The 22,075-nt window shown below is 36.7% G+C and overlaps 1 protein-coding gene across 6 annotated transcripts in view; it reads left to right on the top strand.

The window, feature by feature from the left end:
• Positions 1 to 22,075, top strand: part of SEC23A (SEC23 homolog A, COPII component) — a 65,363-nt gene that overhangs the window by 19,164 nt on the left and 24,124 nt on the right. For all 6 annotated transcript variants that reach the window (XM_040476990.1, XM_040476991.1, XM_040476988.1 and 3 more), the window contains 7 exons: positions 545 to 703; positions 1,844 to 1,959; positions 7,694 to 7,817; positions 10,524 to 10,604; positions 11,726 to 11,815; positions 12,998 to 13,104; positions 19,860 to 20,013. In XM_040476990.1, coding sequence (XP_040332924.1) covers positions 545 to 703; positions 1,844 to 1,959; positions 7,694 to 7,817; positions 10,524 to 10,604; positions 11,726 to 11,815; positions 12,998 to 13,104; positions 19,860 to 20,013 — 831 coding nt within the window. The remainder of the gene's footprint in view (positions 1 to 544; positions 704 to 1,843; positions 1,960 to 7,693; positions 7,818 to 10,523; positions 10,605 to 11,725; positions 11,816 to 12,997; positions 13,105 to 19,859; positions 20,014 to 22,075) is intronic.

The following is a 22,075-nucleotide window of genomic DNA, read 5'->3' as shown; positions in this document are numbered from 1 at the left end:
TTCAAACCCATGAACTGTACATCATGACCTGAGTCGAAGTCAGATGCTTAACCAATTGAGCCACCCAGGCACCCCATATGAATTATTTTAAAGCTAGGAAGGCACTATCATTTAAGATAAGATTTCAAAAGAAAGGTATTCAAATACCATGTGTTTAAATTTCTTTTTTTTTTTTTTTAATTTTTTTTTTTTTTTCCTCAACGTTTTTATTTATTTTTGGGACAGAGAGAGAGCATGAACGGGGGAGGGGCAGAGAGAGAGGGAGACACAGAATCGGAAACAGGCTCCAGGCTCCGAGCCATCAGCCCAGAGCCTGACGCCGGGCTCGAACTCACGGACCGCGAGATCGTGACCTGGCTGAAGTCAGACGCTTAACCGACTGTGCCACCCAGGCGCCCCTAAATTTCATTTTAAACATTTGATTATTCTTGGATAATTTATGCTTTCTTGTTTTCTAGAAAGAATATATCAGAATTCACTTTTAGAAATATATATCCTTGTATCTGCCTTTAAACTCTTTTGACAAGTTACTTTTTTCTGATAGTGTACTTTTCCCAACACTGGTGCTCGTATCATGATGTTCATTGGCGGTCCAGCCACTCAGGGGCCTGGAATGGTGGTTGGAGATGAATTGAAGACACCTATAAGATCATGGCATGACATTGAAAAAGACAATGCCAAATATGTTAAAAAGGGAACAAAGGTAATTTGGTTAAGTTTTTTGTTTTAATAGAAAAATTTCATTTGATGGAAGAGGAAGAATACGCATACTTTATAATAAGAAATCTGATATTGTGAAGTCTGATGCTGTAACTACTATTCAGAATTGGAGAAATAGTCTCTTTTTTTTTTTTTTTGATAGTTTAAGTTACAATTTTTCTGCTTGTAAATATTTAAAGACTTAATAGTAGCACCAGTAGGTAACTTTTTTTTTTTTTGTGGTTGTATTTTTTTCCCCAATAAGTGTCTCTTTAAAGATTACTCCTGAGAGAAACCCTGTGTGCCTTTTTTGATATTCATGTTAAAGAATATCTTTCCTGCTTTAGGAAAAATTTCTTGAATTTTCCAGTTTTTCATTTGTAAGAGGCTTCCTCTAGATATGTATTTTGTTCAGAGGGTGAATAGTCCATCATTGACTTATGAGTTGTTTTCTGTTCATGTAACTTTAATTTTATTTGAGTTTGTGCTAGTACATTTTCACTTTTGACTATTGACTCCCTTGAATTGGTTCTGCTGTTAGTGTTCCTTTTTAAAAAAAAAAATTCTCTGGAGTTTACAATTTTAGTTTAGTTGTACTATATTAACACTTCTTTTTGGTAGTCATAATATTTTTAAAAGTGTAAATAATAACATAATTTTTGTCACTATTACTGGATTTTTTTCCTGCCACCAGATTTCTCTTTTGAGGTTGGAAGTTTTCTTACAGCTTCAAAAAATGTTTTGTATTTGTTTATCTTACAGCTTTTGTTAGTGTTTTTCTGTATTTTGGTGTTTTTGTTATCTGGGTGTGGACTCAGCCAAGAAAAAGAGTTCTGTGTTCCTCTTCTACTATGTTTATGTATGAAGAGCAAGATATTTGTTATACCTTTTCTCCAAGTTTAGCTTAATTTAGGAGTTTATTAGAATGCCTTAAAAATGTGAAAGTGTCAGACTTATAGAAGTTATTGTATCACTTTATGAGGAGTTTTCTATTATAGAAAATTAGAACATAGCACACTTAAATTATTATGGGTTATAGTTTTAGTATTTTTTTAGGCCATTTTGATCTCTTTATGGGAAAAATGATTTATAGGATGGTTGAGTTTATACATTGATTTGATTTGATTTAAAAAATCTTTTGTAGCATTTTGAAGCATTGGCTAATCGAGCTGCTACGACTGGTCATGTTATTGATATCTATGCCTGTGCGTTAGATCAGACAGGTCTCCTGGAGATGAAATGCTGTCCCAACCTTACTGGGTATGTATTTAAATTTTTGTAGTTTTTAGGATTATAGGCTAATAATTAGTTTACAGAATATAGACCAATAATGACAGTTTAGGAAAAACAGCCATCATTCTACCACTCCAGGACAACTCTTAACAGTTTTTGATATTGCTTTCAGTAAAGCTCACTTTACATTTTTTTCTAAAATTCAGTTATAAACGCACAAGTTCTGTTTGAAAAGTTCATCTTGATGCCCTGCAGTCATTGTTTTATTATTGTAGAGCTTTTGAGCTATAATTCACACACCATAAAATTTACCCATTTAAAGCATACAATTGAATGTGGGTTTTTTTGATCTGTTCACAGGTTGAGGAACCATCACCAAATTTAGTTTTAGAACATTTACATTACCCCAAGAAGTAACTGTACCCATTAGCAGTCAATGCCCTTTGCGGTTTCCTTCTCCTTCTCTCTCAGCCTAGACCCCTAATCTACTTTCTGTCTATAGATTTACCTTCTCTGGATCTTAGGGAAAAACCATTTCATCTTTCACCATTAAGTATGATGTTTGCCGTGAGGTTTTTTTTTTTTAATTTTTTTTTTTAATGTTTATTTTTGAGAGCGAGAGCAAGTGAGAAAGACAGTGTGTGTCAGGGAGAGGCAGAGAGAAAGGGAGACACAGAATCCGAAGCAGGCTCCAGGCTCTGAGCTGTCAGCAGCTTGACACGGGGCCCGAACTCACGAATTGTGAGATCATTGACCTAAGCTGAAGTCGGACACTTAACTGACTGAGCCACTCAGGCTCCCTAGCTGTGGGTTTTTGTAGATGCCTTGATCAGGTTGAAGGATTTTCTATCCTTAGTTGAGGATTTTGTCATAAAAGGGTGTTAGGTTTGGTTAAATGCTTTTTCTACATCTATTGAGATGATCACATGGTTTTTGTCCTTTTTTATTAATATGTTGTATTACAGTGATTTTTATGTGTTAAACCAACCTTGTATTCCTGGGATGAATCTCATTTGTGAATAATACTTTTTATATATTGCTGGATTTGATTTGTTAATATTTTTTGAGGATTTTGCGTCTATCTTCTTAAGGGATCTTGATCTATAGTTGTTTTATTTTTCTTCTTGTGATGTCTTTGGTATTGGCATCAGGGTAATACCGGATTCATAAAACGAGTTGGGAAGTGTTCCTTCCTCTTGCATTGGTAAGCATTACTTCGGGGATAATTTAAATAGGCTTTAAAAAACTCAATTAGGGGAGCTCCTGGGTGGCTCAGTCGGTTAAGCATCCGACTTCGGCTCTGGTCGTGATCTCATGGTTCATGAGTTCGAGTTCCACATTGGGCTCTGTGCTGACAATGCAGAGGCTGCTTTGGGTCCTCTGTCTCCCTCTCTCTCTGCCCTGCTTACACTCTTTTTCTCTAAAAAATACAGGGGCGCCTGGGTGGCTCAGTCGGTTAAGCGTCCGACTTCAGCTCAGGTCACGATCTCACGGTCTGTGGGTTCGAGCCCCGCATCGGGCTCTGGGCTCATGGCTCAGAGCCTGGAGCCTGCTTCTGATTCTGTGTCTCCCTCTCTCTCTGCCCCTCCCCCGCTCATGCTCTGTCTCTCTCTGTTTCAAAAATAAATAAACGTTAAAAAAAAAAATACAAAGACATTAAAAAAACTTAATTATGTATGTCAATTCATTTCTCAGGTTTATTTATTTAATTTTATTCATCTAATAAATATTAATGAGCACTTACTATGTATCAAACTGTTCAGGGTATTGGATATACACAATGAACGAAACCTAAAAATTTACCCTCATGGAGCTTATCTTCCAGTGTAGGAGTGTTCAGTGTAATTTTCTATTGAACATGTTCTCTGTGTTGTCCCACTGAAATCTGGTGAGTGTGACTGAGGGACTGAATTTAAAATTTTAATTTTAATTGATTTACATGTAAGTTTTTGTATTTTCTAATTAAAAAAAATTTTTTTAACGTTTATTTATTTTTGAGAGACAGAGATAGAGTGTGAGCAGGGGAGGGATGGAGAGAGAGGATGGACACAGAATCCAAAGCAGGCTCCAGGCTCAGCTGTCAGCACAGAGCCCGATGCAAGGTTTGAATTCATGAACCACGAGATCATGACCTGAGCCAAAGTGGGATGTTTAACTGACTAAACCACACAGGTGCCCCATTTACATGTAAATTTAAATAGCCGCATGTTTGGATGCACAGTTCTAGTGAGAGGAGATGAGACAAGTAAAGTAGATAGGATGTCAGTAGGTAACAAGCGTTAAGGAGAATAATAACGCAGGAAATGAGGTTTGCAGTTTTAAAGGGGTGAGAAGGGAAGGCCTCATTGAAGATGAGGTTTTAGCAAAGACCTAAGGAAATGAGGTAGTGAGCCATATGCATAGATGAAGGAAGAGTGTTCAAACAGAATAGCAAGGGCAAAGTTGAGAACATGCATAGGGCGTTTGAAATATAGCAAAGAGGCCACAGTAGTGGAGTAGGGTGAGTGAGAGGGACAGATTGTGATGGTCTTTTGACTATGGTAAGGGCTTTGGATTTCACTTTTGTTTTTTTAATTTTTTTTTATGTTTATTTATTTTTGAGAGAGACAGAGACAGACCACAAGCGGGGAAGGGGCAGAGAGAGAGGGAGACACAGAATCCAAAGCAGGCTCCAGGCTCCAAGCTGTCAGCACAGAGCCTGACGCGGGGCTCTAACCCACGAACTGTGAGATCATGACCTGAGCCAAAGTTGGATGCTTAACTGACTGAGCCACCCAGGCGCCCCTGGATTTCACTTTGAGTAAGATCAGTAGAGGAGTGATATGATCTGTAATGCTGTAAAAAGGATCATCTGACTCCATTTACCTTCAGTGGTGAATAGGAATGCAGGAATACCGAGTGGTGGCTGAGAAGTGGTTGGGTTTTGGATATATTTAGAAGTAGAAGATTTGCTGATAGATTGGATCAGGGTTTGGGTAAAACTGAAAATCAAAGGAATTTACTGGAAGAATTGAATTGCCTTTTATTGAAATGAGTAAGACTGTGAAAAGAAGAGTATTTGGGGAGAAGATTAGGAGTTTAGTTCTGAACATGTTTGGTTTAAGATGCCAGTTGATATCCATGAGATGTTGAGTAGGCAGTTTGATATTATAACATAGAATACAGAAGATAGATCTGGGCTGGAGACATAAATGTGGGAGTTGTCAGAATATGGTGTGTGTGTGTGTTTTTTTTTTTAATGTTTATTTATTTTGAGAGAGAGAGAGTATGAGCAGGGGAGGGGCAGAGAGAGAGGGAGAGAATCTCTAGCCGGCTCTGCTCTGTCCGTGCAGAGTCAAACATGGGGCTTGATCCCATGAATCGTTAGACCGTGACCTGAGTGGAAATCAAGAGTTGGATGCTTACCCAGCTGATCCACCCAGGCACCCCACTGGTGTTTTTTTTAATAGCAGTAAAAATGGATGAGATTGTAAGATTTAGCAATCTAAGAGCAGTGCAAGTTGACTTAGAGTGAACTAGAAAAAGAACAGAGGGGTGCCTGGGTGGCTCAGTTAGGTGTCCGACTTTGGCTCAGGTCCTGATTTTGTGGTTTGTGAGTTCAAGCCCTGCGTCTGGCTCTGTGCTGACAGCTCAGAGCCTGGAGCCTGCTTCAGATTCTGTGTCTCCCCCTCTCTCTGCCCCTCCCATGTTCATGCTCTGTCTCTCTCTGTCTCTCAATAATAAATAAACATTAAAAAAAAAAAAAGAACAGAAAGAGAGGATTGGAAACAGCTGGTAGAGATTACAAGTTCTTAAACTTTCATGTGCAGATCATCTGGTTATCTTGTTAAAGTACAGATTCTGGATTGGCTGTGCATAGGATGGGACTTGAAATTCTCCTTTTCACGCAAGATCCTTGCTGATAATAATGTTGCTGGACCAAGGGCCACACCGAGTAGTGAGGTTATAGACAGTTATTTCATGGAGGTTTGTTGTGAAAAGGAAAAGATAAGTAGGGTGGTGTAAGTTGTCTTTAATGTAGGATGCATATCACCAGGTATAGTGATAACATAGATCATCATAGATGATGTTTATAAAAGTAGAAAATCTAAAAAAACCTATTTACTAACTGTTGGAATTAATATGTTAAGTTGTCAAGACTTCTAGATCAAGGTCGTTGTACAAAATTCAACTATATGGGGCGCCTGGGTGGCTCGGTCGGTTAAGCGTCCGACTTCGGCTCAGGTCATGATCTCACGGTCCGTGGGTTCGAGCCCCGCGTCGGGCTCTGTGCTGACAGCTCAGAGCCTGGAGCCTGTTTCAGATTCTGTGTCTCCCTCTCTCTGTGACCCTCCCCCGTTCATGCTCTGTCTCTCTCTGTCTCAAAAATAAATAAACGTTAAAAAAATAAAAAATAAAATGTTTAAAAAAAAAACAAAAACAAAACAAAACAAAACAAAAAAACAAAATTCAACTATATTTTTGTATACCAGTGACAAATATAGATAAAACAACATTTAAAAAGATATATAACATATAATAACATCAGAGATAACATAAATCCAGTATCAAAAATAAAATTACCATTAATTAATTATGCCATATCAGTTTTATTCTTTTGCCTACTTTAATTTTTATTGTATTGTTTGAAAGCTACTTAAAATATTTTAAAAATATGAGCAAATGTATGTAAATGTTTGTATGCATATGAGTTTATGGGTGTATCTATCCCCTTTTTGTAGAACAGGAGAAAATTCTACATATCCTTATCCACTTTGCATTTTCACTTATATTCTAGATAGTAGTCTGCGGCAGTATATTACCTCATTGTGTGGATGTACCATATTTTACCCAACTAGTCTCTAATAGATGGTCCTCCGGATTGTTTCCAACCTTTTATAACTAGTAATACTGAATACCCTTGTGCATATATTTGCTTTTTGTTTTTGTTGCCAGAATATTTTTGGGATAGACTCCTAATAGTGGGTTGGCTAGATTAAAGAGAAACCACAAGTGTAATTTTGTTAGATATTGGCAAATTCCCCTGTGTTGAGGTTGCATCATTTTGCATTCCCACCAGCAGTGTATGAGGGTAACTGTTTCTGCAGCCTCACCAACAGACTATGTCATCAGACTGTGATTTTTGCTGATCTATTAGAGAAAAAATGGTACCTCAGAACTGTTTTTATTTGATAGTTAATGTTTTTTAAAACTTAAAAAAATGAGAACAGGTACATGCTTACTGAAAAAATTTGTACAGTACATGTACCTAGTGCTTAAAGTGAAAATCGTTCCACAGCATCCTCCTATTCTTCTTTGCTAAGTTTCATGATCCTGTTATGTCTGATGTGATTGATACACACAGGCAGTATATGCATATATATACATATACAGGTATATATTTGTTTTCAAGAATGAGAATGTGTGCTGGAGAACTGGGTGGCTGGGATGGAAGAGACACATTTGCTACTGTGTACCATTTTGTATCTTTTGAGTTTTTGTAGTATGTGGATGTGTTATCTATTTATAAAAAATAATGTTAATAAATTACTGAGAACAAATGCAAGTGTTAGGGGCACTCAGATGCTCTCAGGATTGAGATTATTTGTAGGGTGAAGATATTCTCATATATTTGAGTTTTTAAAATTAATGGTAGTAGAGTACGTTTAGAAAGTATCTTTAAAATTTGTTGGTAGTATTGAGAGGTAATTTACTTTTCTGGTTTTAACACATAGGCCCAGTACTTGTGTCACATATATTATTTTTTGTTCTTTCTGTGCAGAGGATACATGGTAATGGGTGACTCTTTCAACACTTCCTTATTCAAGCAGACTTTTCAAAGAGTTTTTACCAAAGATATGCATGGACAGTTTAAAATGGGCTTTGGTGGTACATTAGAAATAAAGGTAAGCATCAAAACTTGACATGTGTGGTATGTTATTAAAAGAAATTTGTAGTCTTGACCATAATATTTAAATATCATTAATCAAATTCAATATAGACTTTAAAAGTAGAGATTTTGTTTACCAGAAAAATGTATCATCATTAAATGTACATGAAATTTTACTTGAGCATTTACAAATAATTATTGGAAAAGGAGATACTATATAGGTAAAATTTCCTTTAACTGCTTTTTCTTTATATAGGATTTAACTTTTTAAGTGTGTTTTTTCTTTTTAGTGCTGTATTTGCTTCTGTGAGTGCTAGATTTATTTTATTTTGGGAATCAGTGACTGAAGAGAAATCTATTCCATTTGGATAATCAGTAATTGTTTTTTGATTAGTAGGTTGTTGATATTATTTACTTCTTTTTTTTTTTTTTTTTTTTTTTTAGAGAAAGAGAGTGCATGCGCATGTGTGTACATGTGGGCAGGGGAGGGGCAGAGACAGAGACTCCTAAGCAGGTTCCATGCCCAGTACAGAGCCTGATGCAGGGCTCGATCCCACAACCGTGGAATCATGACCTGACCCTAAGTCAAGAGTCAGGTGCTCAACCAACTGAGCCACCCAGGTTCCCTGATACTGTTCACTTCAAATTTTGATTTAAAAAACCCAAAAGTTTAGTGTTATAAAAGCATATTACAAAATCATTGACTTTGAACTTCCATTAAATATTTCTTCATAATCTTTTTATTTTATTGAATGCTTGCTATGTGTATAGCATTAGGCAGGGAAATTATGAGGATCTCAAGGGATATATAAGGCACAGTGCTTCTTAAGAAGAAACTTAAGTCTTGTGGAACCTGGCTAGCTGTCAGTGGAGCATGTAACTCTTGATCTCAGGGTTGTGAGTTCAAGCCCCACATTGGGTGGGAAGCCTACTTTAAAAAAAAAGAAACTGGGGCACCTGGGTGGCTCGGTCGGTTAAGCATCCGACTTCGGCTCAGGTCATGATCTCGTGGTCTGTGAGTTTGAGCCCCACGTCGGGCTCTGTGCTGACCGCTCAGAGCCTGGAGCTTATTTCAGATTCTGTGTCTCCCCCTCTCTCTGCCCCTCCCCTGTTCATGCTCTGTCTCTCTCTGTCTCAAAAATAAATAAATGTTAAAAAAAAATTAAAAAAAAAAAGAAACTTAGTTTTGATAGATAAAATTAACATTTGTGATAGAATGAAATAACAGTAGATTATAAAAGTCCTATAAAGGTTTAGGGAAGAAAAATGAATGTATGCAGGACACAATTTATTCTTGGTGATAAATGGTTTTATAGTGAGTTACAGTGGTTTTGAAAGATGGCAGAATTTAAGTTCGTTGAGGAAAATACATTTTAGTAGGATCCCATGTGAGGAAAGGTAAAGAAGTGAGAATCAGCGTGGTATATTTGGGGAAACTTCAGTGAGAGTGGATGGTTTGTATTGCAGTGTAAGGGAGATAGTTTTAATTATGTGGTCAGTTGTATTTTGGTGATGCATGTGTAGCCAGAAGAAGCAATTGTAAATTAATAAAGAATAGTGTTTCAGGTAAAATTTGTCTGACAATGGTATTCAGTTTGTCAGGAAGAAGAATCTCGAGTAGGAAAAGTGAATTAGGTTTTCTAGTTTTCTTAGATGGAAACTAACAGTGGCTTAAATTTTGGTGTCAGAGATTGGAAAGAAACCAATCTTGGTGACAAATTTTCTACAAGAGGAAAAACAGAAGATAGTGTTTAAAGTTTAGAATTAGGATATATGAATTTTGGGTATGGTATTATCTTGAATTGAGGGTGAGATTACCAAATGGAGACCTCCTATGGGCAGCTGGAAATAGAGTATTGAAGTTAGGTCAGGGCTAGATTGTAAATTTGGGAGTTATAAACCTAGAAGTGTCCACTGATTTCATTATTGTTATTTTTTTAAGTGTATTTATTTATTTTGATAGAGAGAAAGAGCGAGTGTATGTACATGCACATGAGCAGAGGAGGGGCAGAGAGAGAGAGAGAGAGAGAGAGAAACCTAAGCAGGCTCTGCACCGTCAGTGCAGAGCCTGATGTGGGGCTTGATCCCACGAACCATGAGATCATGACCTGAGCCAAAATCAAGAGTCATGCACTCGACCAACTGAGCCACCAAGGCACCCCTGATTTATTATTATTATTTTTTTTTAATTTTTGTTTTTAACCTTTATTTTTGAGACAGAGAGAGACAGAGCATGAATGGGGGAGGGTCAGAGAGAGGGAGACACAGAATCTGAAACAGGTTCCAGGCTCTGAGCTGTCAGCACAGAGCCTGACGTGGAGCTCGAATTCACGGACTGCGAGATCACGACCTGAGCCGAAGTCGGACACTCAACCGACTGAGCCACCCAGGCGCCCCTATTATTTTTAACATTAGTTTGTTTTCATTAACCTCTGTGTTATAAATGTGGAAGGGTGTCTTTATTCTTTTTTTTTTTTTTTTTTTTTTTTTTTTAGCCAGAGAGAGTGTGAGCATGGGGAGAGGGGCAGAGGGAGGGAGGGAGAGAGAGAGAGAGAGAGAGATACTGAGAATCTTAAGTAGGCTCCATACTTAGTGTGGGTCCTGACATGGGGCTTGATCCCAGCCGCCCCAGATGTCTTTATTCTTATGTACTTATAGTTGAATGTATATTTGAACTTATCTTTGAGGACACTAAAGTGTTCACTGTATGCTTATTTTGCAGACCTCAAGGGAAATAAAGATTTCAGGAGCTATTGGACCCTGTGTGTCTCTCAATTCTAAAGGACCTTGTGTGTCTGAAAATGTAAGTCACCTTTAATTTACTCTAAAAAGAAAATCTAGTTAATTCGAAGGACAGACCAACAATAGACTTGGAATGACAGCCTATAGTAATCCTTTCAAAATTATTGTGTGGGCTAAGTTTTTCAGTAGAATGTGGTTCCATTTCCATTAGTATACATCTGTTTGTGGTTGCTCTTTATGCATACCCTTTTTACCATCTACCCCTAAATTAAAACCTTCGTGCTGTCACCAGTCTTTTGTTTTTTTATGCCTAAGTTATTCCTTCCCCCAGTGTGCCTAAAAAACCCAACAACTGTGATTTGGAAATTTGGAGACTTCTGAAAGTCAAATCTGAAATTTTTTTTGTTAGTAGGATTTCCAACAAAGTAACCAAATTAGCCAGATTTTAGTTTCAATTCCTTTCTTTTTGGTTACCCATCTAGTGGATGTATAGTATACTTTACAATGGTAGAATTATGTACCTGTAGAGAGGATGATGGAGCAAATAAGGTGAGTAATCATCTGTAAAGTGTCAGAGTTTAAAAATTAATTTTAAGCAGTTTGCATGGTAAAAATTCTTATCTAAGAAGTTTTTTTGGGAATCAGAGTGTTTGATTTATGGAATTTTGATCTAGAGAACCTGTATTCTATATATGCATATGTTATGTGTTAAGTCAATCTCTCTTTATATCAATGAAACAGTTGGATAGAAAGATAGTTGTAATTACTTCACTAAATAGTTTATACTGTTAAAGTCTACAATATTAAGAATGTGTATCAATATTTAGAAAGAATTTCAATTGTTTTATAATTTTGTTGTGTAAAAATTACTTGATTTTATTTCATGATAAGTTTATATGACTTTAAAAATCTTAGACTTTTAACATTCATTAAATTAGTTAGACACCTGAAATTTAGTTTTTCTTACTGGAGTTTTTTCTCCCCTTTTACCTTAATATATATTATAGTAATAAATTGGGAGCACCTGGCTGGCTCAGTCGGTGGAGCATGTGAATCTTGATCTTGTGGTTGTGAGTCTGAGCCCCACCTTGGGTATAGAGATCTCTTAAAAATAAAATCTTAAAAAATTGTGTTCTCTAGCTTTCAAACATACTATGTTTTTTTGTTTTTTTTTTTTTACAGGAGATAGGAACAGGTGGCACTTGTCAATGGAAGATATGTGGACTCAGTCCCACTACAACCTTAGCCATATATTTTGAGGTTGTCAATCAGGTATGACTTTTTATCTTGAAGTACTCAATTTAGGCCATAAATATTTCATATTTTTTCTAATAGTAATTATGACCTAGAGCTTATTCTGTTTTGGAATTTTTGTTTGTCATTTTCTGTTTTTCAAGACTAAACTCTTTGGTGAGAGGATAAACTATAATAGAAAGATGTTAGGGAAACCTGCAAATTCCCAGCTTTGGACAACCCAACTTTTAGTCTCAGTTTTCTTGTTGTTGTTGTTGTTGTTGTTTTAATATAAAATTGAAGACTAAATAAATCTTAAATTCTGTTCTAGCTATGCATTTTTGTAATTAGGCATCTAGCTCCTCCTGGTTGTCACAAGGTATATAATGATACATGAAATCTCTACAAGAAAGTTTAATATGTCAAAATTCATAAAAAAGGATTGGAAGGTAAAGATTCCAGTACTTGATAAGTTTTTTTTTTTCTGCTGCAGGAAGAAGCTATCATATTAAAGAACGATATAATGTACAAATTACTGACTTACATATTAATAGTTTTTAGGCATAAAATGAACCACAAAGTATTAATAGCCTTCCTAAGACATGTACAGGCATTTTTTTTCTTTAAGCGTCAAAATATGTGAAAGAGTTGTTCTTTCCAAGAAAAAAAAAAAATCAAAAAAGCAAGAATGCTAATTGTCAAAGGTCATGAAGAAAGTTTCTCTTATTGACCACTTGCTATTTCTTTCTGAGGACCATTATTATATACTACTGTTGGGCTTTTCTCATTAATAGTTTTCTGTTGGTCACCTCTTCATCAGGTGATTATTTTCCTAAAAGTTGTGTTTTCATTTTTCGTAACGAGGGGAGGAGAACTTGCTTCAATTTCTCTTTATCCAATTACTATTAGGCAAAATTGCCTTACTTATGCCTTTCTGTATCTCATCATTTCTTTATACTTCTCCCTTCATTTTGTTTCATGTCCCTCTGAATTGCATATTACTTGCAATTGATATCATAGCTGGAGTCATGTCTCTATCCTTCATCATTTTCCCCCTTTCCCAGGTCCATTTCTCTTATGTGGCAAATCATAGCTGTTTGGTATGCACTGGCAACAGGCATCCCTCTGGTCGATTTTAGAATGAATTTCATTAATGCTAGGGTAACTATATGATAAGACTGTAATTGATTTTGCTTAGTTTTTACTCTTATTTTTACATAGCATAATGCTCCAATTCCTCAAGGAGGGCGTGGTGCCATCCAGTTTGTGACTCAGTATCAGCATTCAAGTGGACAGAGACGCATCCGAGTGACCACCATTGCTAGGAAGTAAGTTGTATTTTTTAGAGATTTAATTTACGTATCAAAACTATCCTGGGTCATGCTTCCAAACTGGGTTACTGTTTTGAGTGACATTCATAATTATAAAATGAATATTTATGACTAATAGCATTTTATTTCTTTTTAATTTAGCTTATTTGCCAGAATATTCATTGTTAGGATCTGTAAAGCAATTTAAAAAACTACACCTAAGACATATTCTTCAAAATAATTCCTTTATTGGGGCACCTGGGTGGTTAAGCATCTGACTTTGGCTCAGGTCACGATCTCACAGTTTGTGGGTTAGAGCCCTGCGTTGGGCTCTGTACTGACAGCTTGGAGCCTGGAGCCTGCTTTGGATTCTGTGTCTCCCTCTCTCTCTACCCCTTGCCTGCTACACTCTGTCTCTCTCTGTCTCTGTCTCTGTCTCTCTCTCCAAAATAAATAAACATTAAAAAAAAATTTCCTGGGGCGCCTGGGTGGTGCAGTCGGTTAAGCGTCCAACTTCAGCCAGGTCACGATCTCGTGGTCCGTGAGTTCGAGCCCCACGTCAGGCTCTGGGCTGATGGCTCAGAGCCTGGAGCCTGTTTCCGATTCTGTGTCTCCCTCTCTCTCTGCCCCTACCCCATTCATGCTCTGTCTCTCTCTGTCCCAAAAAAAATAAATAAACGTTGAAAAAAAAAAATTTCCTTTATTTACCATATTTCTCTGAGAGGAGGAGAAATGCTAATAAACATCCTGTTATAGGCAATAATATAATGTATATACATACCTCATATAACACAATAATTAATAGCATTACTTTTCAATTGATGATAAAGTTCTTAGCTACTATTATCATTGTATGTTTTTTCAACTCTTATTATAATGTCATTTAATTCATTTACCAAATCTTCATTCAGTGTCTTCTTTGTGGCATAGGTAATTTTGGGGCAGGGTATGGAATGCAAAGGACTTGAACATACTTGGTCTGCTATATGATATGGAAGAGTCCAGTCCTCAACCTCTCTGTTAGTGAGGGGACAGTGTTTTTTTCCTTCCAATTTTTTGGAGACTGATACTTGTAAATACACTAAAAATGCATTACTAGAAAATGAAATTTAAAAAATTCACAATGCAGGTCCCTGTTTTTATTATTAGACTTATTAGACAAAAAATTATTTTGTTAAATTGCTTAAAAATTAGTAAACATATAGTCTCAGTTTCTGTTCTTACCACATGGTGAACTGATACTAGGTTTGTATACCACACTTTGAGTAGCACTGGTTGAGACCACAAAAGGTGAAGTCTCTTACCAGTTAATATTATAGGGTAGTATTTTGTGTAACAAAGCCATGTCCTACATTTATTAATGTAGTTAAGTTTCCAAAAAGAAGTGATTAGGCATGACAGATGCCTTTTCTTGTTCGGATCTATATGATGTATTCTCTGAATAAGACATATATTTGGTGACGTGTTCTTGCACAGCATTTGCACAGAGAACAGGTTGAACTGAACCTATAGCCCCTCTGTTTTCTTAGAAATAAATTATTTCTCAGCTCCTTTGATAACCCCTCTGTATATATTTGTGACATGTAAAACAAAGGGAAGATCATTTTGGAATAAAATTAGGAAAGGATTCTTAGATGAGGTGTGTCTAGAGGCAAACCAGTTTTTGGTCTATTTCTGTTTGTCTTGAACTTGATTGTCTGGGTAGGGAAAGTGTTGATCAGTATAAACTTACCTGATTTAAGCATGGGCTAGAATATGAACACAGAGACATCTGAAGCTCTCATTTTATTGAACTGTATTTATACTCTGGCTTCATTCCTGAAAATCATGAGATTGTTTTGGTGAGTGATGGACATTAGCTTTATGTTTGAACTGAGTATTGGTTGTATGGTCTGTTACTTATCACAGGATTATACGTAGATTTATTTATTGTCCTCCTCTGTTACCTTGCTTTGACTTAAAATCCTGCATCAGTGTCAGGGGAATATATTATTCATTTGAGCTAAATATCCCAGCTGACTAAGCATTCACTTAGATTTGTTAATACTTCATATCAGGAACTTGGAAGTTTGATTCTTGGCAAACATGTCAATTTATTTATGCCCCTCAACACACACACACAGACACACACACCCACATGCACACACACGTGCAACTTAAATTGGACATTCAGAACATTTACTTAAGGAAACAACTGGACATACCAAGTTGAGGGATATTTTACAAAGTTACTGGCTTAGAATTGTCAAAAATGTCTTGGAAGGCAAGAAAAGCTTTAGTAACCAGTCCAGATTAAAGGAGACTAAAGAGATGTTACAACTAAAGCCAATATGTGATTCTGGATAAAATCCTGTGTCAGGAAAATATTTGCTATAGAGGATGCCATTGAGACAATTGGAGACATTTGAATATGGTTTATGTATAGGATGATAATATTAAATCCATGTGTAATTTCATGAATTGATAATTAAGGCTATATAAGACTATAAGATACTCTTGTTCTTAAGAGATATATTAAGGGTGGGCAGAGGAGTTCCTGGGTGGCTCAGTTGGTTGAACATCTCTGACTCTTGATTTTGGCTCAGGTCATGATCCTAGGGTCATGGGATCCATGACTGATCCACACTGAGTGTAGAGGCTGCTTAAGATTCTTTCTCCTTCTCTGCCTCTCTCTTCTACTCGTGCTCTCGCTCTCTTTCTGGAAAAAAAAAAAAGGCAAAAGATATGAATAGACATTTTTCCAAAGAAGACATGCTGATGGCCAATAGAGACATGAAAAGATGCTCAACATCATTCATTATCAGGAAATACAAATCAAAACTATAATGAGATATCACTTTACACCTATCAGATGGCTAAAATTAACACAGGAAACAACAGATGTTGGTGAGGATGTGAAGAAAGGGGAACCCTCTTACACTGTTTGTGGAAGTGCAAACTGGTGCAGACCCTGTGGAAAACAGTATGGAGGTTCCTCAAAAAGTTAAAAATAGAACTACCCTACAGTTGAGAAATTGCTCTATGAGGTATTTACCATGAGGATACAAAAATACTGATTCGAAGGGACACATGCACCCTGATGTTTCTTTCCATAATTTGACTATTGTAGATAGTCTACAATAGTCAAATTATGGAAAGAACCCAAATGTCTATTGACTGACAAATGGATACAGATGTGGTGTGTATACATACAGTGGAATATTAGCCATCAAAAAGAATGAAATCTTTCCATTTGCAACAACATGGATGGAGTTAGAATGTATTATGCTAAGTGAAATAAATCAGAGAAAGACAAATACCATATGATTTCACTCATGTGAATTTAAGGAACAAAACAGATGCACATAGAGGGGGGGAAAAAGAAAGACAAATCATAAAACAGACTCTTAACTATAGAGAACAAACTGAGGGTTGGTGGAAGGGAGATGGGTGGGGGATGGGCTAAGTGGGTGATAGGCATTAAGGCAGGCACTTGTTGAGATAAGCACTGGGTGTTACATGTAAGTGATGAATCACTAAATCCTACTCCTGAAACTAATATGACACTATATGTTAACTAACTGGAATTTAAATAAAAACGTGAAACAAACAAGAATAGGTAGTCTTTTAAGAGAAAGGGAGTTTCTTGGAGAAATTTCATGGGTTTATATATTTTTAAGTTTTTATTTTATTATTAATTTTGAGAAGAGACAGAGACAGCATGAGTGGGGGAGGTCAGAGAGAGGGAGAGAGAGAATCCTAAGCAGGCTCTGCGCTGGTAGCACAGAGCCCGGTGTAGGGCCTGAATCCATGAAACTGCGAGATCATGACCTGAGCTGAAACCAAGAGTCGTACACTTAACCACTGAGCCATCCAGGTGCCCCTATATATTTTCAGTTTGCACAGAATTTATGAGGCCATTGTAGAGCTATATATCATGTATGTTTTGGTGCTATTTATGTCATTATGTCTTACCCGAACACCCATCTTTTCAAATTAACTTATCCTATTTTCAATAATCAGCACTTATTTTTTCTTTATTTATTAGTAATATGATTTTAGGGGCCTAGGCGAGTGTACTTGTTTAAGTGAGCCATGTGAAAGTAAAGAACTCAGGTTCCTGAGATACAGTCAAAAGTTACCCTATTTTTCATATAGAAAACAACTTTGACCTGGAAAGTTTGGTTTAAAACTACTTGTAAGAATTACAGTGAGGAGGGGATATTGGAAATAAGATAGATTTTACAATGTGAACAAACTCTTTAAACTTTAAGAGCATAATTTTTAATTTATAGCTAAATAAGATTTAATTCATGAATTTGCATGCGCTTACTTGTCAATGTAGTTAAAATGTCACCTTTATGTTTCAGATTGCAGCAAGAGAATATCATGGTCATCTTAGTTGGGAAAATGCTGATTTAGATAATTTTGGTTTTAGTTCTTTAAATTAAAATTTTTTATTTTTTTGGGGCGCCTGGGTGGCGCAGTCGGTTAAGCGTCCGACTTCAGCCAGGTCACGATCTCGCGGTCCGTGAGTTCGAGCCCCACGTCAGGGTCTGGGCTGATGGCTCAGAGCCTGGAGCCTGTTTCCGATTCTGTGTCTCCCTCTCTCTCTGCCCCTCCCCCATTCATGCTCTGTCTCTCTCTGTCCCAAAAATAAATAAATGTTGAAAAAAAAAATTTTAAATTTTTTAATTTTTTAAATTAAAATTTAAAATTTAAAAAATTTTTTAAAATAAAATTTTTTAAAATTAATTTTTTAAATTAAAATTAAAGTTTTTTATTTATTTTTTTTATTTTTTATTTATTTTTAAAAAAAAATTTTTTTTTTTCAACGTTATTTATTTTTGGGACAGAGAGAGACAGAGCATGAACGGGGGAGGGGCAGAGAGAGGGAGACACAGAATCAGAAACAGGCTCCAGGCTCTGAGCCATCAGCCCAGAGCCCGACGCGGGGCTCAAACTCACAGACGGTGAGATCGTGACCTGGCTGAAGTCGGACGCTTAACCGACTGCGCCACCCAGGCGCCCCAAATTAAAGTTTTTTAAATTAAAATTAAAAAAATAGTGTAAACCATTAGTATAACCACCAAGTTTAAATTACTTTAAAAAATAATTTCAAAATTGCTGGTTCTTATTCTTTTACTGATTCTCATTCTTTTTTGCCTCTTGCTATTTCTCTAGACTGAGATACTTAACAGTTATCTGGAAAATATTAAAAAATTATTTGTCTACTTGAAAAAAATTAAAAATAGAGAGAAAAGGAAGAATTTTGAATATGTTACTGCCTAAATCTTGGGGGATGACTTCTTGCATCTTTGAGTCATGCAAAAGTGGTCTAGCTTTTCAAAAATCTTTAAATTTTTTTAGACTTGCTTAAAGTGAGGTACTTTGGAATTAGAATCAGCTGAAGTATTACAAAACTCTGTGAAACATTAGACAAAAACTGTTGCTGGGTCTCCCCAGGGTGAGTTTGACTGGATTGGACTTATAGAACATGTGAATTTAATAGATTACTGCTATTTTATGTGTAATAGCAAATTAATCCCTTAGACTAAAATTTTTACTAACATTTAGCATGGAGGGAAAAGAATACATAGAAACTATAATTGTATCATTTTTTCCATTAATTGAATTAAATACCAATGAGAAAATAATTTTTGATAATTTTTAGTTTACAGTTTAGTAAATGAGTTACTTATTTTTGTTATATTTCCATGTTTCTGCCTTTAAAAAATTGAATAAATAAATTTTCTTTTTTTTTCCTTTTTTAAAATTTATTTTATTTTTTTATTTTTAAATTTTTTTACATTTATTTATTTTTGAGAGACAGAGCACAAGTGGGGAGGGGCAGAGAGAGAAGGAGATAGAATCTGAAGCAGGCTTCAGGCTCCGAGCGGTCAGCACAGAGCTTGATGCAGGGCTCGAACTCACAAACCATGAGATCATGACCTGAGCCGAAGTTGGGCGCTCAGTCAACTGAGCCACTCAGGCTCCCCCTCTTTTTTTTTTTTTTTTTTAAATAAGATAGAGAAAGCAAGTGGGAGAGGGGCAGAGAGAGAGGGAGAGAGAGAGAGAGAGAATCCCAAATGGTCTCTGTACTGCCAGTGCAGAGCCCAATGCAGGCCTTAAACCCACAAACCAGGAGATCATGACCCGAGCCAAAGTCGGAGGCTTAACTTATTGAGCCACCCAGATGCCCTTGAAGAAATACAATTTAAAGTCTGATATAGAGACTTGTGTATCTATGTGCACATGTGCACATTCACACACATACCTGTGCTATTTTCTTAGTTGTAAAAATCTTAATGTCTTAAGGAGTGTGTTTGGAGATTTGTCTTTATAATTACTTTAGAGGACTTGGGGTGCCTGGGTGACTACATCAATTGGGCATCCCTTCGGCTCAGGTCATGATCTCGCAGTCTGTGAGTTCGAGCCCCATGTCGGGCTCTGCACTGACAGCTCAGAGCCTGGAGCCTACTTCAGATTCTGTCTCCCTCTCTTTCTACCTCTCCTCCACTCACACTCTGTTTCTCTCTCTCAAAAATAAAATAAAAACATAAATAATTACTTTAGAGGACTTTATTAGGTTTGGATATATTTTTCTGAAAAATAATGCTATACTGAAACTGCTGTTAGTGATTTTTAAAATGTTAATTTTCCAGATGATGTTGGAATTTTGAAATATTGGAGTAATTTTCTGCATCATTTTACTTTAAATCTGTGTCATAGTCAACTATGATATTGTGAATATAATAATACAGCGCATTTCTATGCTTTCTTCTTGGCTTTAGCTGGGCGGATGCTCAAACTCAAATCCAAAACATTGCTGCATCTTTTGACCAGGAGGCAGCTGCCATTCTTATGGCCCGGCTGGCAATCTACAGAGCGGAAACAGAGGAAGGACCAGATGTACTTAGATGGCTAGACAGACAGCTCATTCGACTGGTAAGATGGAAACATGGTGCTTTATTCAATCTGTATGTTTTTGTTTGTCATAAGTATTTGTTGCTGATAATCTCTTTCAACATACTTAACACTTTAACTGCAAGACTGTATGAGGGATACCTATTCAACTTGCTGAGAAAGGCAGCTTGAATGAATTGTAAGTACCTTTATGTCTCCAACTGAGCTAAAATACCTTTTTCTTTAAAATGAAAGAGTGACAATTATGTAACCTATTCTTTTTCTTTTTTTTTTTTTTTTGGTGGGGGGTGCTGGTATCACATATTTGTTCCAAATTTGATCTTAAATTATTGTGACTGTTTTTTAGTGCTTATTTGCATATTTTTTCTTCATTGCTATGGTTTTAGTTTTCTGTGTTTATTTAAGAGAAGTTAATTGGGATATAAAAATTATACACTTTAACATAGAAAAATATGGGTAAGTTTTGATTATCTGGATCTATGTTACTAAAGTATGTGTTAGTAAAGTTACTGATAATGATGGTATATTTGGGTTTTTGACACGGCAGGAACCCATTATTTACAGTATGACCTAGAATGCTTAATTAAGTTCTGGTTTTTTTTTTAAGTTTTTTAAAAAAAATATTTAATTTTGAAAGAGAAAGCATAAGCAGGGGAGGGGCAGACAGAGAGGGGTACACAGGATCTGTAGCGGGCTCTGTGCTGACAGCAGCGAGCCCAACATAGGGCTTGAGCTCACAGACCATGAGATTATGACTGAAGGTGGACGTGCAACTGACTGAACCATCCAGGTGCCCCAATTAAGTTGTATTCTTTTTTTTTTTTTTTTTGAGACAGAGAGGGATAGAGAGCAAGCAGGGGAAGCGCAGAGAGAGAGGGTGAGAGAATCCCAAGCAGGCTCTGTGCTGTCAGCACAAAGCCTAATGTGAGCCTTGATCCCATGAACCATGAGATCATGACCTGAGCTGAGATCAACAGTCAGATGCTTAACTGCCTGAGCCACCTAGGCACCCCAATTAAGTTCTGTTCTTAATACCCCATTTTTACTCAGCAAACTCTGGCCTATTATTTTAGTCAAACACGCTGTTGGGAACTCTCTCTGCTAAGCTATCAGATTTCTTTTTTTTTTTTTTTTTAACATTTATTATTGAGAGACAGAGAGAGACAAAGCATGAGCAGGGGAGGGGCAGAGAGAGAGGGAGACCCAGAATCTGAAGCAGGTTCCAGGCTCTGAGCTGTCAGCACAGAGCCTGATGCAGGGCTCGAACTCACAAACCGCAAGATCATGACCTGAGCCGAAGTTGGACGCTTAACTGACTGAGCCACCCAGGCGCCCCTAAGCTATCAGATTTCTGTTTCTAGCAGGAGTTTTTTGTGCTCTTTGTTTAGATTTTTGTGTAGTTTTTAACACATTATTGAGTGAATTAGTCTTTGTTTAATAAGATCAGAGGGGCGCCTGGGTGGCTCAGTCAGTTAAGCGTCTGACTTTGGCTCAGGTCATGATCTCGTGGTCCATGAGTTCAAGTCCCGCATCAGGTTCTGTGCTGACAGCTTGGAGCCTAGAGTCTGCTTCAGATTCTGTCTCCCTCTCGCTCTGCCCCCTCCGCTTCTTGTGCTCTGTCTGTCTCTCTCTCTCTCTCTCTCTCTCAAAAATAAAAAAAATTAAAAAAATAAAATAAAATTTGTCGTTAAGTAGCATCATCCAGAACTTTTTTTTTCATTTTAACTTCAAGAGTGTTTTTATACTAGCACCTCTCTGTGAAGAAAACAGTGTTACAACATCAGCATGTCTTTTTAAAAGAGGTAAAACCTCTCAGAGTCAACCATCAATTGGACACCATCAGTACAAATACCAACACAGTTCCTCTAAGATGAACCATTGTTTCTAGATAGGAAGATAAAATATTAAATATATTTTGACTTTTGCTAGTTTAGGACAGCAGAAACATTTTCTTGAATTTCACTATCATTTATTTATTTATTTATTTATTTTTTCACTGTTTTATTTTATTTTTGGGACAGAGAGAGACAGAGCATGAACGGGGGAGGGGCAGAGAGAGAGGGAGACACAGAATCGGAAACAG

Source organism: Herpailurus yagouaroundi, unplaced genomic scaffold (assembly GCF_014898765.1).
Source record: "Herpailurus yagouaroundi ecotype Mexico unplaced genomic scaffold, PumYag 141, whole genome shotgun sequence".
Classification (NCBI taxonomy): Eukaryota; Metazoa; Chordata; class Mammalia; order Carnivora; family Felidae; genus Herpailurus; species Herpailurus yagouaroundi.
Note: the sequence above shows the minus strand (reverse complement) of the source record. Positions and strands in the feature narration are given on the sequence as shown.